At 50.4% G+C, this 17,938-nt stretch overlaps 1 protein-coding gene across 2 annotated transcripts in view; it reads left to right on the top strand.

Moving 5' to 3' along the window:
- The window catches only part of Fat2 (FAT atypical cadherin 2), a 142,254-nt gene that overhangs the window by 34,004 nt on the left and 90,312 nt on the right, over positions 1–17,938 (top strand). For both annotated transcript variants that reach the window (XM_087194932.1, XM_021240976.2), the window contains one exon: positions 12,901–13,007. In XM_087194932.1, the coding sequence (XP_087051058.1) occupies positions 12,992–13,007 (16 nt within the window). In that variant the 5' untranslated portion in view covers positions 12,901–12,991. The remainder of the gene's footprint in view (positions 1–12,900; positions 13,008–17,938) is intronic.

The raw sequence follows: 17,938 nt of genomic DNA on the forward strand, positions 1-17,938 counted from the left end.
CCATGCACGGCCCCCCCTTTTGTTGTTAGAGGTCTCTGTCCTGCTTCAAGGACACACTTTGGAATGGAGCACAGTGGGTCTTTAAAGCCCCCTAGCCTTTAAATCAGTTCGTGCTTTTTATTCATTTTATTCTATTTATTTATTTTGGTACTGGAAATTGAACCCAGAGCTTTCTCACTGAGCTACACCCCACCCCTCAGCCTTTTTCTTTTTTCTTTTCAGTCAGGGTCTTGCTAAGTCACTAAATTGTGGGCTTGGGCTTTCAGTCTTCCTGCCTCAGCCTCCCAGAGTTTTGAGATTACAGGCATGTGCCGCCGTGCCTGACCTTTTATTTTATTTTTAAGATATACAAATCATGGTTTTTAGTATCAACATTCATTCCTTTTTTTCGTTTACATTCAGAGCTCATTTATTTACTTCAATGTCAATTCCTTTTTTTAAAAACTTGAACCAAACTATGTAACATTTAATAATTCCAAATGTCGATTCCTTTTTAAAAGAAAAAAATAAAATTTTACCATGCACATGACAAAAAATTAATACAGAAAAGAAAAATTTCACAGTATAGATTAAAGGATGGGTTATTTGCTTTATTACAATTTCACTCTTAATTTTAAGCATTAAATTAGGTAATGAACAAAGAATTTTAAAGCTAAATTCCCCATTCTAGAAAACTGTAAAAAAATAAGGTAAGACATATGGGTCTCTTTTCTGACAGTTTATATTACAATTGAAACAAAATATTCAACAATCAGATGTAGTTAGCAGAATACCATACACGAAGTGCCAGACTTCTTAGGCTTTTTGGTCAAGATTAGACGGCCCAGGATAGGGACTTGGGGGAAGTACAGTGGACCCTCAAGTTACAACCGGCCTGACATACGAACAACTTGGGTTAATTAGGTTAATGGAAGATTCATCTGCCTCTTGTTATCTATAGCATGTACCCAGGTAAACATCCAGATCTCAGCTGTATTGACTTACAACCACCTTGATTTACTACGAGCCCTTGGGAACCAATTGAGTTCCTAAGTCAAGGGCCCACTGTAATTTTCTCCTCTTCAAGTCGTGTCCTTTTCTTGGTGTGTTTTTCTATTCCTTTTCCTAGCCTGTCTTTCTGTTTCTCCTTTCCTAAAAACTACCAAGAATAGCCCTACTGGCCAGGGCCCCTGTGCTGGCAGGGTTCTCCCTCCAGAGTCCTCCCTCTTCTTGAGAAACAGACAGGCTGGGCTGGAAGAGTTCAGGAATCATCTACTCCTGTTCCTCTCTGACACACTATATGAGTACAGTGCACCCTTGACTTACAAACTCAGTTCATTCAAGGGCTGGTTGTAACTCACGTTGGTCAGTGAAGGCCCAGGCTCCTCTACACAGCCTTCAAAGCCTCTCTCCTGTGTCCAGGCAGATCTCAGTGTCCTTAGAGAGACACTGGCCCAGGATTTCTCAACCCCACACAGCAAGGACGCTGTAATGTTTCTTCCAGGACACATTAAGGGTTAAGTCTGTATCTGAGACCATCTGGAGCACAAGCAGCCAGCATTTGGGTTGTTACTTAAGACTTTGGTAGTAATTTAAAACTAAAATTCCAGTGTAAGCCAAGTTGTTCATGTGTCAGGCTAGTCATAACTCGAGGGTCCACTGTAGAGTCTTCAGACGACCCTAAATCACTAGTAATCACAGTGGTAGCTAACACTTATTGTTCACTATTGGCTAAGTGCCATATTAAGGGTCTCATGTGCTTTATCGCCTGCAGTGACTCGAGGTGCTCAAGGCCACAGTGTCACCAAGTTGCAGGGCCCTCACGACACTGTCCCTTTAACACAGAACATCTGTGCTCTTAATCAAAGGAAGGTTGAGTGATGATCGGAGCCCAGCTGCAAGCACTTGCCTCCCAGCTCTGACTGGACAAGTTATTGAGTTCCCCAGAGGTTGATTTTCACCTCTCCAGCAGAGACACAAATAGCATGAAGGGTGCTTGCAGGAAGCGCTCGCATGTGTTAATGAGGGTAACGAACTCACAATGTGGGTGGGCTCGGGCTTTAGTCTCATGGCCACTGCACACTTTACCTCCCTGCTAGGCAGCCCAGGGCCCCAGAGATCCAAGGAGAGCCGTTCCGGTTGAATGACAGGGCCCGTTCTAATGGTCCTGCCTACCATCTGCTGCCCTCTTCCTAAAGCAGCCCTAGAACCCCCTCTCTGGCCGTCCAAGGCCCCTGGAAGCATAGATGACCCGGCAGTTCTTAGCCTGTCCTCCCTCATTCACTGCAGGGGTGGGGTGTCTCACCCAGGGCCACACTGCAGTGGAACTCTGACTCCTGACCCAGTTGTTTCTGCCTCAGTTAGGGTCCGCAGGGCTCCCTGCTGCCTCAGGGGAGATTCGGTGGCTGCCAGAACCCCCAGGCTGCGCTCCCTCCCTCCCCCGGGATAAGCCTATAATGAGTTAAGTGGAGCGATTAGGGCTGGCTGGGGAGCAGTGCTGGTTTTTGGTAACCGACTGGCATCCTCCAGGCTCTCACTCACTTTCAGTGGTGTGGAGATAATCCCTTTTACTTTCTACACCTCCCGCCCCTTCCCTGCAGCTCAAGTCAGCAGGGTCTCCAGGGCAATGGAGAAAAAGCGTGCACAAGATCCACCTGCCTCTTCGCCTCCTCTCGAGGGGCTTCCGGTTAGGACAACAGAGGACAGGAAATAAGCAAAAAACCAGGGCAGAACCCCAGAGATAAGTGATGCCCAGCCACTGCCTGGTTCGCAGTTCTCTTCGTTTAGCGTGGAGGAAGGGGTTGGGTCTTGAAGGTGGCACATTGTAAGGCTCTCCCTTCTCCACAGCTGGGTCCTCTCATCAGGCTCACCTGCTCAGAGTGGCTTTCCTGATGTCTTCATCTGAATTCTGTTGCAATAACACAATACCCGAGACTGGGTGATTTCTAAAGAATAGATGCTCAGTCAGCTCAATGTTCTGGAGGCCGAGAAGCCCAAGAGCACTGATGCTGCATCTGCTTGAACCTGCTGAGGTTTTTGCATTTTGCAGCATACAACATGGTTTTGGGCAGCACACGGTGACATGGAGCAAGCATGCCAGAGAGCGAGTTTTTATAACACAACTGCTCCTATGATGAGCCAATTAACCTGTGAATCGAGGGACAGATTAATCTACTCAGCCCAGTTACCTCCCAAAGGCCCTGACGCTCATGTACCATCGACGAATGACTTTGGGGATTGAAATTCCCACAGATGGCATCTGACTACCCCTGCTAAAGCAGTCCCAAACCTCTCCAGCCCCGTCTCTGCTTCATTTTCCTTCGGGCACACGGACCCTTCCAACCATCTGAGGGCTTTATTTCCAGTGTTTATTTTCTGTCCCCTCTCTGCAGAGGCAGCCCTGGAAGGTGGAAAGTGTGTCTGTCTTGCTCATAATTGGATGCTCCTTTCCTAGAGCAGCGCCTGACATCTGGTAGGGGTTTGATAATTGTTGATGAGTGAGGGAATGAAGGAATGGGAGGATGGCATGTAAAGAAATGGGAATGGAGAAAGGATTGCTGTGTTGCTAAAACTTGCAGTGTGCTCTTGGGCAAGTTTCTTATCCTTCCTGGTTAAACTCATTTTCTTTTCTTCAACTGCAAAATTACAGTTAGTATCTCTTTCAGCTGCATGCTCAGCTCTCCCTCTAATGATGTTAATACTGAAATATAACTTTCTTTAGACGCCTTTCTTCCTGATTAAAAAATGTATTTCTCCAGAATAGAGAACACATCTTAGTCCTCAAGCTGCCCTAACAGAGTGCTGACCACAGGGAGAGGGTGAAGGGGAGGCTGAGTAGATGGATAGGTGAGTAGACGGATGGATGAAAGTCCCTCTGACTTTCCTCCCAGGTCTACTGATTAAGGGTTCAGGGGTTCCTCTAAGCAGGGGCAATTAAGAGAGGAAGTCTTTGCGTCCTTTGGCATTGAGTGTGGACACCTCATCCAAATGTCCAAAGCCCATTTCCAAAGGTGAAGAAGCCAAGATTCTTCTGTTCCTGCCATCCCCTTCCACCCCAACCTCTAAGGCAGAGAACACCCTGCCCCACCCTGGGGAACCCCAGAGTTGGAGTGATGCTGCAAAGGTGGCATCTGACCTCATCTCGCTAAAGAGCCAAGGACAGGTACATTATCTCACCACAGAGTAAATATTTCAGGCTTGACTGTCCCTGCAAAAACTACTCAACTCTGCTAATACACCATGAACAATACATGTGACAGGGTATAAGTGTGACTGTGTGTCAATAAAACTTCATGTTTACACACTGAAATGTAAATGTCATATCACGTTCATGGACTTCAAATATTACGCTTTGCCAGGTACTGTGGTGTATTCCCGTAACCTCAGTTATGGAGAGGCTGAGGCAGGAGGATTGAAAGTTTGAGGTCAGCCTGGGCACTCAGCAATCCCCTGTCTCCAAATACAATGTAAAAAGGCCGGGGGAAGTAGCTAAGTGATAGAGTGCTCACCTAGCATGCAAGAGGCGTGAGGCTCTGGGTTCCATCCCCAGCACCACAAAAAATACTTGTTTCTGTTTTTTTCAACCACTAAAAAATGTCAGATCCATTCTTATCTTGCAGTAAGAGGCTGGATTTGGCCAGTGGCCAGTTTGCTGGTCCCTGGGTCTAATGACGGTTTGGGTAGTTGGTCCCAGAGAGTTCTGGATCAGGGTCACAGAGGCCAGCAAAGGACCTGGAGGGGTACAGTGAAGGTTTGCGTCACAGGTAACCTGCAGGGTCAGATATGACCACTCACAGAGCCCCGGCAAGTCACAGGGAAACGCCAGGCAGGCCAGGCGTGCCACTGAATACGGGTGTCCCGCATAAAACCAGAGCTTCTGAGGTCAGGTCTTGGCTGCCCACAAGCCCATTCTACAGATCACCTCGTCTTTCAAGAGAAGCCCAGTTTACTCTGTGACCATTTCCACATTTTCCCTGTGGAACGTTAATAAATATTCTTTTCCTGTTGATACAGGGACTCCTTACGTAGCCCAGGCTAGTCCTGACCCTCCTGCGTCGGTCTCCCAAATGCGAGCATTACAGGGGTGCACCACCATTCTGTTAACGAATAAAAATCTAAAATTAAACCAAATAGGTCAAAGAGAACAAAAGGAGGCTTAGGTATAGTTCATAGACCATTACTTTGCAACTCTGGGGCTCAGCTGTTTATGGAGATGATTAAACTGGAGTGAAGGAAGAGGTCTTCCAACTGGGGTGACTGCTGAGAGGGGGTATGAGACCTAAATCCACAGGGCAAGCAGGACCTACATTCTGAGAGGGCCCCTCCACTTAAATAGTGCAGAGGAAGCCATTGTTAAAGTGATTCAGATGGACCGCAAAGTTTTAAATTGTGGTACCATGTACAGTAAAAGTCACAAATCTCAAGGCCGCAGCTGAATGAATTTTGACATCCATGCCCCCCCGTAGCAAGCCCCACCTCTTAAGGCGAGTGCTGTTCCGTCCTCTGTCACCCGAGTCAGTTTCATCGCGTTCACGGGCTCGCCCAGGGTACACTAGTTGGGGCCTGGCTGCCTCTTAACATTTGACTGTGATCCCCTCAAGTTGTCGTGCAAAGCGGTGGTTTGTTTCTGCTCCAGGTCCCCCAGGACTGCTCAGTTTTTCTCTGCCATCCTTCACGCCCCCGAGGCTGTGTCCAGTTCTTGAGTTTCATGGGTAGCATAGGTGTGAACGTCCCTGTATACGTTCTTGGGGTGGACACACACACTGCGTTTCTTGGGAGTGCCCTCGAGGGTGTGACTTAGACGTGACTCAGAGGCTGTGAGTGGTGTCGGGCTCTGCTCCCGGCACCCATGGGCCCAAGCCCGTTCTCCCTCGCAGTTAGGGGCCCTCAGTAAGAAATGTGCAAATACTGGTCAGGGCAGAGCGTGGGCCCAAGAGCCAGGAGCCAGATCCCCAGCCAGTGCCATTATGAACTCTGCTGGGCCCTCACCCCCTCACCCCACCCGAGGCCGGGAGGAGCAGGCTGAATTGGCCTTGTGAGAGGAGGCCCTGGCTCAGTCGTTCCGCCACTTGCCTTGCAAGCACAAGGACCCGAGTTCAATCTCCAGTACCAAAAAAAGAGAGGAGGCCCTGGACTGAAATCCAGATCTGCCCCACTCCACAGTCATGCTGTTAATGGCTCTAATGCCTCAGGGAGGGGCACCTGCCTTTCCACTCTTCCTCTCCGCCTCCTGCTAACAGCACCCCAACCACCCTTGGGGGCCACCCTGTTGCCACCGGATGCTCTCCATGAGCTGTCACCACCCTCGCTCTGCAGAGTTCAGGTCTGGGATCAGGCACAGCACTGGGGTGGGACAAGTTAGCTCCTGAGGGGCTCAGGATCCAAGCGTCAGGGTCACTCAGGGGCAGGGGCAGGGGCAGCAAGTGCAGGCCAGCTGCCATCCTGGCGAGGTAGGAAGCCATGTAAGTCAGCCCGGCCCAGGGCAGCAGTCAGGTGGCGAGGCAGGGTGTCTTTAGGCCAAGGTGGCCGGAGCTGACCGCAAGCCCATTCCTGGCAGCGCTCACCGAGAACCCGTCCCTCCCTTGAGGGTCACCTGTGGCTCAGCACTAAACTCTCCTTTGCTGAGGATGGGCAAGGCTGGTTTCTGTAGCTTTTAGAGGACCTCACACCACACGTTGTTTCTTCTTTTTCGGTACTCAGGACCAGACGCAGGAGCTCGTATACATGGAGCAAATGCTCTGCCAGTGAGCCGTACCCCTAGCTGCCACCTCAGTTCCTCTGGGAGACAGGATTCTAGGGTTGGGCCCAAGCTAGACAAGCTCTGGGTAAGAGGTGCCATGGGTAGTGCTTCCTCATCCTGCTCCCCACCGGCCTCACCGGGGAGTTTAAGGATCTGATGCCGCCAGGCTTGTATCTCATCCCAGTGAACCCGGACTCTCAGCAGGAGCGCAGATAGCAATACTCTCTACAGCTGCCAGGCTAACGCCAATAGGCAGTAACGTGGGTAACTGGCAGCTCTCCTTGCCCTTGAAGCCCCCGCAGCCCCATGCCGGGGGCATCAGCATGGGCATTAGTGTGGCCCCCATTGGGACAGCAGCCAGGCGGCCGAGCAAGGAGAATCCCTTCTCCCTGTGGGGCCCCCCTCAATCCCTGGTTCCACGAGGATCTCTGCCACAGCCTGATGAAAGCCCAAGGGCTTAACTAGAAATCTTCAGGTAATTTGAGTGGCCTGGGCCTGGCAGCTGCTGAGGAATGTGAAATCTTTAGGGCCTGGGGCTGTGGAGAGATCATTTGGGCTATGACCTTGCCTCTGGGCAGGAGTCACAGCAAGGGCTCTGGGACTGACGCCAGAGAGCTGAGTTCAAGTGTGAACCCTGCCAGGCTTGAATCGGTGAAGGTGAGCCGGGAAAATCTGCAGAACATATTTATGGAACAATTCTCATGCACAAGAAGGCCAGCAGGTTAACTTCAATCTGGGCACGTGCAAATATTTGGATTTAGGGACAGGATGGAGCCCAGTATGCGGATTGTCAGTGGGTGTCTGTGACCCTGATGTGGACTGCTCTGGACGTTGTTTATCAGAGTGATTCTGAAGAGGGAAGCCAAGCCCGAGCTTCATTGCTGGAGGTGCGGCCTTGGGGAGCGGTGGCCTGTTCTGCATGGTGAGACAAACGTGAGTAAGCTACAGTAGAGCCCAAGCAGCCCCAAGACTCTAGGACCCCCCCCCCCCCATTTTCTCCACTGTTATTCGGTAGAGTAAGACTACTGCTGGGTAATATATAGCCTAACCCCTAAGTCTCCCTCCTTCTCCACCACTCTTCATCCACCAGCTTTAAACCTCTTGCAGCTCCTGTTCCTGTGCGTGAAGGACTGAGAAGTCTGTTCAGTTGTTTATGCCCAGTGTCTGACATGCAGGCAGCTCTGTGCAGCACTCTCACCGACCTGCTCTTTTAGGTGATTCTCCTGGTTCCCTGGGTGGCTGCATTAACAAATCTGCAGGTTCTTTTCCTACTGAGTAAGGTCCACAAATACCCCAACAGTTCTGGGAGTGGGCAGGAAATCTTATTCCATGGGCAGTGACTGGAGGAGGGGCTGGGGTTTGGGGGGTGTGGGATCCATGCTGTCATCAGGGTTTTCATGGAAAAGGGGGAATTCTATTTGGGCATGGTTGGATCTGTCATGGTACCAGTGCATATGCCCTTTTTTTTTTTTGGTACCAGGGATCGAACTTGGGTCCTTGCGCTTGCACAGCAGGTGGCGAAACCACTGAGCTAAATCCCCAGCCCTATGCTTTTTTAATCATTATAATGAGATCATGAGTTCAAGGTCATCTGAAGGGTCACCGTAGCATCTGGGCCTCCCCGCCCCCACAAGGCTGGGAGAGTGATACCTCCACAGTTGGCAACTGGGAGCACGTGATGTTCAGCATCACACTTTCACTTGTGCAAGTACGCGGCAGCTGACTGACAGAACACCAAGCTGGTAGTAGTTTAGGGGTTCAGAAAGCTTATTTTTCATCCTAAACCCTGCACAATCACAAGGCTGGTAAGGATCAGAAAGCAGAGAGTCTGAATTTAAACTTCGACACCTGACTCAAAGCCAGTGCTCCTAGAGCAAGACTACGCGTCTGTCCTCTCTCCCACCCACTTATCCTTGTCCATCCACCCATGTGTCCATGTGCCCTTGTCCACATGTCCATCCACACATGCACTGCTAACTTCCTTTCAGCAGTTAATTCTATGACTTCTCTATTTCATACACTCCTCCACTTCTGTGTATCCACTTACTATGATTTGGTCTCCATAACAAGCTTCTCTTGGATTTGAGCAGCATTTTTCAGTGCCTTCCGCGGGCCACACACCCTGTCCACTTGTGTCTGCACTGACCTCATGTTCCCTGGCAGCTTCAGACCCCACCAATGCCTCCGCCTCTGCCTTGCGTGCAGGACTCTTGGCCTCTGAGACCACACTCTTCTTACTTGGCTCTCCTGACCCACATTCTTCCCTGACTGCTTGGTTTGTTGTTATTGTTGTTGTTACACGTAGTCTCCTTATTTGGAGGATTACTCCATGAATTTTAAGTACATAAAAATCACTGATTTTATTTTTTTATTTTTGTTTTTTTGTTTTTTCTTTTTAACCTGGGATCGAACTGGGGTCCTGGTGCTTACGGGGCAGGTGGTGGAACCACTGAGCTAAATCCCGGCCCATCACTCATTTTAAATGTGCTTTAAGATATATGTACCTATATCAGTTTACAACAGTAAAGCTACCATCTACATCAACATAGTGAAAAAAATCTTATTTATAAATGCCACATAGTCTCTTCAATGTGAAATTTCATGTAATGTCCTTATTTCTGCCTACTAAAGATGTTACTCTCCGTTTCTATGACCCAAAGATCTATTACCTTTAAACACTTTTAACCTTTGTTTTTTTACAAATGTATCTCAGATCAGATGTGGATTTTTTTTTAACAAAACTCAATTTGAAGCTTATTGAGAATTTAAGCACTTATGAATATAATTCACCTCTGTATGTTTTATGCAAATTTTACACATTGTTGGTATTTATGTTTTGCTATTTTTTCTTGTTTTCTCACTTGTTCTCTTTCCAGAAACTTGGGGTGTGTGTAATCTGTTTTTGCCCCCAACTCAATGACAAATTGACTTATATGAACTATCATCTGATGCAGTAATTACTGGTTTTCCTAATCAATATTTCAAACATGGATATCCACCCTTTGGAAATTTTCTCCTTACATTATCAGTACTAACATTATGAACCTCTTAGTTTTTTGGGTTTTTTTAAGGAAATAAATCCGTGCGATTTTCAAATTTTGTCAGATTAACATTTAAAATGGGGCTGGGGATTTACCTCAGTGGTTCCGGCGCCTGCATTGCAAGCGGAAGGTCCCAAGTTCAATCCTAGGTACCAAAAAAAAAAAAAAAAATTAAGATGTCCTTATTGTTTTTGTCAGGCCCATGGTGACAAAGCACATTTATCTAACACACATCTGGCTTAATACCATGCACCTTTATAATATGTGCCACAAATAAAACAGTATTTATCTGCCCAATACATTGACTATTTGGCATACAGTTTGGCAGCTGCCTTCATATACCAATCCTAACTCAGCAGGGTATATAACTCTTGGTTCAAAATTATTTTCCCTTAAAACTCTGTAGATGTTGTTCCATTGTCTTCTGGCATTTAGAATTACAAGAGAAAAATCTGAGGTCAGTCTGACTTTTTGCCTCTTTATAGGTAACCTGCTTTCTCTGTCTGGATACCCGCAAAAGTTTTTCTTTATCCCTGAAATTTGAAAAGTCACCAGGATGTGCCCAGGTGCTGCTTTCTTCTCATTGAACTTTACGGGTATCCTGTGAGCTTTCTTCATTTGCTGCCCTCCCAGATGGCTTGTAAGTGAATCCCTGGTCCCTTGTGTCACTCAGCTTTCTGTTGCTATGTCAAAATATCTGAAAAAATTAGCTTCAAAGAAGGAAAGGTTTGTTTTGGCTCATGGTTTCAGGCTTTTCAGCCCACGATCAGTTGACTCTGCTGTTTCTGGCCCCGTGGCAAGGAGTATAACAGGGCAGGGAGAACATGGTAGAGCAAAGCTGCTTACCTCATGGAGTCTGGGAAGCTAAGAGAGACCAGAAAGGTCCAGGCTGCCAGTATCTCCTTCAACACCACGTCCCCAGTGATGTCACTTCCTCCCACTAGGCCCCACCTCTTAAAGGTTCTGCCAATTCTCAATAGCACCATAGGCTGGCAATGTGAGCCTTGGCTGACATGTAAGATGGAAACCATTTCATCCTCCCTAGAATAGCGTGACTTGGCTCCACTCCTGCCCACGGAAACATGCCTGGACTATCAACTAGACTGTACCATAAGGGTACGTACCATGTCTTTCCCAGGGTCTCTGCCCTGTCATTTCTGGGCTAGTGCTACGCACATGATAAGCATTTTATCCACTCTGGTAGTTGGGACAAATTCACAGTCCTTGGGAGTTGGAAGAAACTTTACAACTTATATTCATTCAACACATCTTGCGTGAATGTACTTGCCAGATTCTCTTTCTGGGTGTGGAGGTTAGGAAGTACAACCTCATCTTACAGACAAGGAGAGGGAAGCCCAGAGCAGGCCAGGGCCTCAGCATCCCACAGTTGCAACAATCTTGATGATAGAAGAGAGAAACTCATACTCTGGACCCAGTTAGGTCCCGAGTTCCTCACTGAGCTGGCTGGTGTGTGCTTAGAGATCCCCAGGAGGAGATATTGGGAAACTGTGGGCTGCCTCACCAAGACAAACCAGTCAGACCCCACCCCTCGCCACAGGGAGCACCTTGCAGGAGGGGGAGAGCCTGAGTCAGCCTCTGCTCCATGGATCACGTCAGGGTGATCGGATGCTGGCCAGGGAGGGAAGGAGTGACCCTGAGGATCTCAGTGAAGGGAAGTGGGCATCCGAGCTGGGGCTCAGGAACTGCATCCGTGATCGGGGGTTTCTGAGCAGTTGGTGTCCATGGTCAAGGGCCAGGGTCGTTCTGGGTTGGCTGGTCTGTTCCTCATGCCTGGGGATTCCCTGCTGCCCCTGCCCAATCTGTAAAATCCTAGCTCAGAAATGCCAGTTTATCTGGCCTGGGGTTCTCAGCCTTGAGTGAGGCCCAGCGTGACCTGAGGAGTTGAACCCAGATGCTCGCCATGAACAGACCCTGAGACATGTTGTTGAGGGCGAAGGTTCTAGACTGACAGTCAGGCTACTGTTGAGCACTCTGCTCTCACCCCGACAAACCAAATCAACATGAGTCTATTTCCTGCTGCTGCATTTCTGTAGGAGTGTAAATGTCGAGTGAGGTTTCATGCCAAAATGCTCGTGTCAGCTGCATTTGGAGAAAGTATTTTTGATGGCAGCAGCAAAGAAGACTTTAGCCTTCACGAGATTCTATTATTTCCTAAGGAAAAACTGTCATGTATTATCTGTGTAAGTATAATTTATCCAGATTTTTTACATATTTTGTCTGATTGGTGGTTCCAGAATGTGCATTTTAGCACAGTTTCTTTGGAGATGATCCATGAACTGTGCTTTAAGGAAAACCATTCTAGGGGCCGGGGATTTAGCTCAGTGGTGCCACTGCCTGCATTGCAAGTACAAGGTCCCGAATTCAATCCCTGGTATCAAAAAAAAAGAAAAACCATTCTAGTCCTCCACCCTCTCCTCATCCAGAAGAGTAACTTGAAGGTCAGAGAGGCTGAGGAACTTGCCTAAGAACACACAGCATGGTAGGGACCCCAGGACGTTTGACTTGTTTCTTGTGAAGTGAGAAGAGAAAGAAATGTGCTAAGGAAAGCAGATATGGAGGGTAAAGCCCAGAGCCAGAGTGCGAGGAGCCAGGACTCTGCACCCCTCAGTTAGGCCAAGAGGAGCCCCTGGGGAGCAGGTGAAGGGGCAGCAGGGGCGAGAAGGGAGGCAGAGCCGGGAGGCAGACATTGCCTGTCTTTCTAGCTTCCTTGAGCTGTCGGTTCTCTGTCCTCCTCTTCCTGGATCTGCCCCGTGTGGTATAGTTTGCCCCCAAGGCTGGCCTTTGAGGCAGGGTGGGTGCCGAGCAGGAAGTAACCCCTCCTCCCAGGGAGATGGGAGATGCAGCCTCTGTCCCTGCTGCCAGGGAGTGATGGGCAGGACCCAGGCAAGCGAGGGAGGGCAGTGGGCGTCTTGACATTCCTCAGTATCTTCATCCATAAAATGGTGTCCCAAGTGTGGCATTTTGGCACTTCCGGAGCAATTCTGGATCTACAAATCCCATCTATCACATTTCATTGGCATTATGCAAAGAGCGATGGGAAATTCAGAGGTGGATTAGGCACCAAATGGATCCTGAAAAGCTACCTATCTTGTCTTTTGTTTTTTTTTCTTTTTGCTGCAGGCATAGTGTTTAGTGTTTTACTGATGCATCGCCTTATTACTCCTCATGACACCTCTTGCAAGATAAGAACTGTTACTACTTCACTTGACAGATGCTGCCCACAGAAGGTATGTGTCAGGGTATCTCAAAGGTGGCAGAGCTGGATGGGCATCCAGGTCCACCCCGCTTCTCCCTGGGTCAGCTGCTGACAAGTGCAGCAGGGCAATGAGAATACAGAGTGGCATCCAGAACAGGGCAATCTGTGCTCCAGGTGGGCACGGACTCCTCCAGCAGACCTGGGGTGGAGGGCATCCAGAGATAGAACTGAGCAGGCACCCTTGTGACGAGCCTGTAGGTGTGGGTGGGATAGCAGTCCAGGAAAGAGACCCAGCATAGGCATTGTGCAAACGAAGGTACCAGATGATTGCTGGGCTGATGTGTAGGACTAGAGTCCAGTGTAAAAAGAAAATGGGGAACAATGGATTAAAAGTTATAAAGATCTGCTAGACAGGGACAGCAGAACATTGAAATAAGTATGGGGCTGTATTAGCCACCTTTCTGTTACGTGGATGAAATCTCTGATGTACATAATGTAAAGGTAGGAAAGGTTTATTCTGGCTCACAGTTTCAAGGATGTCAATCCGTGGTTGGCTGGCTCCAAGTCAGGAATATGGCAGAGAAAAACTGCTTACTCCATAGCAACCAGAAAACAGAAAGCAAAGAAGAACCCAGTGAAAGAGAGGAGCAGATTCGGGACAAGAATACAGCCTTCCAGGGCCGGGGATTTAGCTCAGTGGTTTCGCTGTCTGCTACGCAAGCGTGAGGACCTGAGTTCGATCCCCCGTACCAAAAAAAAAAAAAAAAAATACACCCTTCCAGGTCATGCCCCATCCCCGTGACCTACCTCTTCTGACCAGGCCCCACCACATTCAGCAATGAACTCATCAATGGACTAATCCATTGATGTGTATTGTTTTGTTTTGAGACAGTTCTGGCTACATAGTTCAGGCTGGGCTTGAACTCACTGTGTAGCCCAGTCTGGTCTTGAACTCACGCGATCCTCTTGCCTCAGCCTCCCGAGTGCTGGGATCACAGGCGTGCGCCCACACACCCGGGTCTGCTGATGTGTATGGTGCCCTGGAGGCAGTCACCCCCTCGGAAGCTCCCCTCTGAACACACGAGCCTCTGGGAGAAATGTTAGGGCTAAAGCCAACAGGAGTCCTCCTAAAAATGTATGTGACGTGCCCATCAATCCAAGCCCTCTGAGTTGGTTGAAGCATGATGTAAATGTGGTTAAGAACGTGAGCTTTGGAGCGAGATAAACTTCGTTCAAACCCTAGCTGTACTGTTAAGGGTATGGTGATCTTAGACAAGTAACCTAAACCTTTCTGAACCTCAGTTCTTTGCTCTGCTATGTGAGAATGATGCCCTGAGTACCTCATTGGGTGGAGCAGTTTGAAGATTACATGAGGTGTTTAGTCTTTGTTGTGGTTTAAATCAAGACTGTCCCCGGGGTGCCTCATGCTCTGCTGGATGGGGCTCGGGAGGGTGATTCCATCGTGGGACATTTTAGCTGACTTGCTGTCAGGAGGCGGGGCTTGTGGGAAGAGGGCGTCACTGTGGGCGTGGCCTGAAAGGCTATTTCCCTCCCTGGCTCCTCCCTTCTATCGCTGCTTCCAGGTCGCCGTGATAGGAGCAGCTTTCCTTGTCCCAGGCCCTTCCACTGTGCCATTTTCTGCACCTGAGCCTGCTAAACATGGTCTAAAACTATGAGCCGAGGTACACCTCTCCTTCTATGAGCTGTAGGTACCGAGTGTTGTCTCCGTGATGAGAAAAATGACTGAGGCAGCCTAGTACTTAATGGAGGACAGCAAGTTGCTATGGCTACTGCAGTTGTCGCTGCTGTTGTTACCGCGCAGTGGGGAGGAATGGCAGAAGTGCTAGAAGTGTGGGCTGTGGCCGTGGAAGAGGGACAGGGGCGGGTACTTGTGTTCTGAGCCAAGGCCACAGCAGATCCCCAAGACGGAGGACAGGTGAGGGTGGGGCTTGCCGCCCTGAAGGCTTCTTGTCGGGGTGACCTCCCCTCAGTCCTGCACCAGCGAGCCTGGCTCCGGGACGCTTAGCCTGGGGTCCCCACCCCCACCCTGTGGACGCCCTGAAGGCTGCATGGCCAGCTGGTGAGCTCATGGCCGTCGGCTTGGCCTGTGAGGCCCTGCACTTCTCCTGGCAGGAGCCTGTCAGAAGTGCCGGCTGGGGGTCAGGATGGGCTGGAAGGCCCGGTGGTGCCCAGATGCCCGTGACCAGCGGGTCTGCTGAGTGTTTGATTACATTCCTGGGCACCCCAGGCAATGCCAGGGCTGGCCGTTCCCACTCCTGCTGGGTCCCGTCTGTCAGCGGCAGAGCTGGCATCCCCAGCCTGGCCCCCACGGCCCACCTGCCTTCCGCCTTCTGCTTCCCCCTCTCAGCTGCAGCCCTAATGACTTCATCTTCCTTAAAGGCACCCTGTTCCTTTGGCGGTCAGGCCTCTGGCCCCTTTCCTGTCACGGACCTTCCGGGTCTTCACACTGTATGTGTCTCCTAGCCGCCCTGGGACCTTGCTGTGTGACCCTCCTAGGGGAGAACCCAGGCTGCCCGAGGGGACCCAGCCCTAGAAAGGACAGTTTGCATTTCATGTTCATTTAGCACTGTGCCCCAGGGGGACCAGTCCATCAGCCAGGTGTCTCCTCCGGAGCTGGGACCACTCACATGGCATCTGCCCTGCGTGCACAGCACATGCCATGCAGCAAGGCAGCAGCCCCTCCACTGCGGTCACCAACAAGTTCCGTGTTTCTGCGACTGTCCCGGTCATCGAAAGTTCCTCGTCCTGGGAAACTCCTCAGTCCCAGACAAACCCGAGTGGGTGGTCAGCCAACCCTATGCATGTGTCTGCACGCTGCCTCTGATTTTCACTGAATGAGCCTGTGCCTTCAGCCCACCCTAGAAGCAATCAAAGGGGTCCAGTTGGTTACATACTAAACTGATATGATCTGTGCTTCCAGACTTTACATTTGCCACATGGGGGGAGTTTACCTCACTGCTCATGTGGTGAATGTGGCTGTGTTGCTCTGGAAAGAACAGCCAAGGAGGTGGAAGGGAGGATGGGAAGAGGGAATGGCCCTGTCCCAGGGGAGAAGACAGCTTTCCCTGCCTGCCTGCCTTCCTTCCTCGAAGTGCTGGGATCAAACCTGTAGCCTGGGGCACACTGGGCAAGAGCTCTACCCTTGAGCTATACCTCCAGCCCTACAGGTTTCTTTCATTAGAAACCTGTAACAGCCCCGTAAAGGCTGAGAACTTTTGATGTCAGAACTGGATGCGAACGCCAGAGGCCAACATCTGCCTCACTGACAGAAGGACCTGGAGGTCCAGGAGGAGGATTTGGACCTAGAGGCCATTCCTCTCTTCTGTGCAAGTCCCTGTGCCACCCCCAGGGGTGTGACTGGTCTGGGGTGGGGCCCAGGCGGCAGGATTTCTGAAGCTCCCCAGGGGACACCGATGCGCAACAGGTGCTGAAGAGCTCTGAGGCTGGTTTCTGTCCCTGAAGAGGTTGAAGAAGTGAAGAGAGCCACACACAAAGCAGAGAGGGACAGGAAAGCCTCAGCCAGAGCCCTGGGGGAACGGAGAGGGAGCCAGGCAGTGCTGTTCAGCAGTTACGGAGCCCAGACAGACCAAGGCTTGAATCTTAGCCTAGTCTAAGCAATTAAAGCTTTTCTGAGCTTCAGTCACTTCATCCAAGGAATAGAGAAGGATAATAGCACCTAATCCATGTAGTGGTGTTCATCATGCAGAGCCCTGACTAGAGCGCCCAATAGTAAAAGCAACTATTGTTTTGATTGCTTCTGGCTCAGGTCAGGGCATAGTCAGGGTGCTCGGAGAGGAGATAGCCTGTCCCCGGATGCACAGGTGCCGTCTCGGGACGTTTAGATGTTCAGAAAGTTAGGCAGAGGCGCACGGGGGTAAGGAGTTTCCAAGTACGCTTGGGCACTCTAGGGGGTCTGCTTTCTCAGTGTGTGGGGACTGCAGACCTGAAGAGCCACGGCAAGGCCCTGGGGCCAGCAGCAACGAGGGTCTGGCCCAGCGTAGCAGAGTAGCAGGGGAGCTGCAGCAGAGGGGCAGGGATGGATGCTGGCAGCTCGTGGGGTTCTGCTCTCCACCCCAGTCCTCCTCCTTCCCTCAGTCCCTGCCCTGGGCAGGCTGGAGCCCCACATGGGCCTGTATGGAGGGCCCCCCGAAGGAAGATAGTTGTCAGACACTCTGTACATGACTAGTCAAAGGGTTGATGGGGCGCCCAGCCACCCTCGGACCGGTTAATACCTAACTAGACCAGACGTGGAGGCTGGGGTGGCAATCAGCCAAGTGGATAAGCGCCCCGGGCAGCCTTTCCACCACCCCTGATTGCAGCAGCTCTCCTCACACTGTGCCCCTAGGCCTTTCAGACAGGGTTGGAGCAGCCTGGAGGAGGGGATCTCAGAGATGCCTACCAGTAGGGGGGTCCTCCTGGCCTCCCTCTGCAGCCTGCTCCACGTCTGTGCCCCCCCCCCCGGCCCGGGACAGGGCCCTGAAGGCGTGCCCCACAGCGGCTGCAGCATGCAGCAGTTCCATGAATAATGTCTCACCCAGAGCCAGGAAACAGCGAAGAGCCTCCTTCCCCACGTGGAAGCAACGAGGCCAGAATCCTGCTCCTTATGCACAGGATCCAGACTAAACTTTTAGACAACCGAGCCCTAGCAGGGCAGCCAGGCCTCTGCTTCTGTCACACAACAAGGAGGGCAGATCTGTCCCGAGAGCCCTCGGCACAACTGTGACCGCATTCAATCAGTGATGAGACAGATTTGGCAAATTTGAGTCTTTTGCTGTGGGTGACATCAGCTTATAATAATAAGGATGAAAGTATGAAGAATTCTTGTTCATTAACCAAGTTCAAGGTGCTCCATGGAACACCAGGTAAAATTGCTGAGTCCAAACTGATTGCCGGGGGCCAGGGATTTAGCTCAATGGTGCTGAGCCTCCTTCGAAAGCACAA

Source organism: Heterocephalus glaber, unplaced genomic scaffold (genome assembly GCF_053883595.1).
Source record: "Heterocephalus glaber isolate CG9 unplaced genomic scaffold, H.glaber_assembly_v1.0 deba00001606, whole genome shotgun sequence".
Taxonomy (NCBI): domain Eukaryota; kingdom Metazoa; phylum Chordata; class Mammalia; order Rodentia; family Bathyergidae; genus Heterocephalus; species Heterocephalus glaber.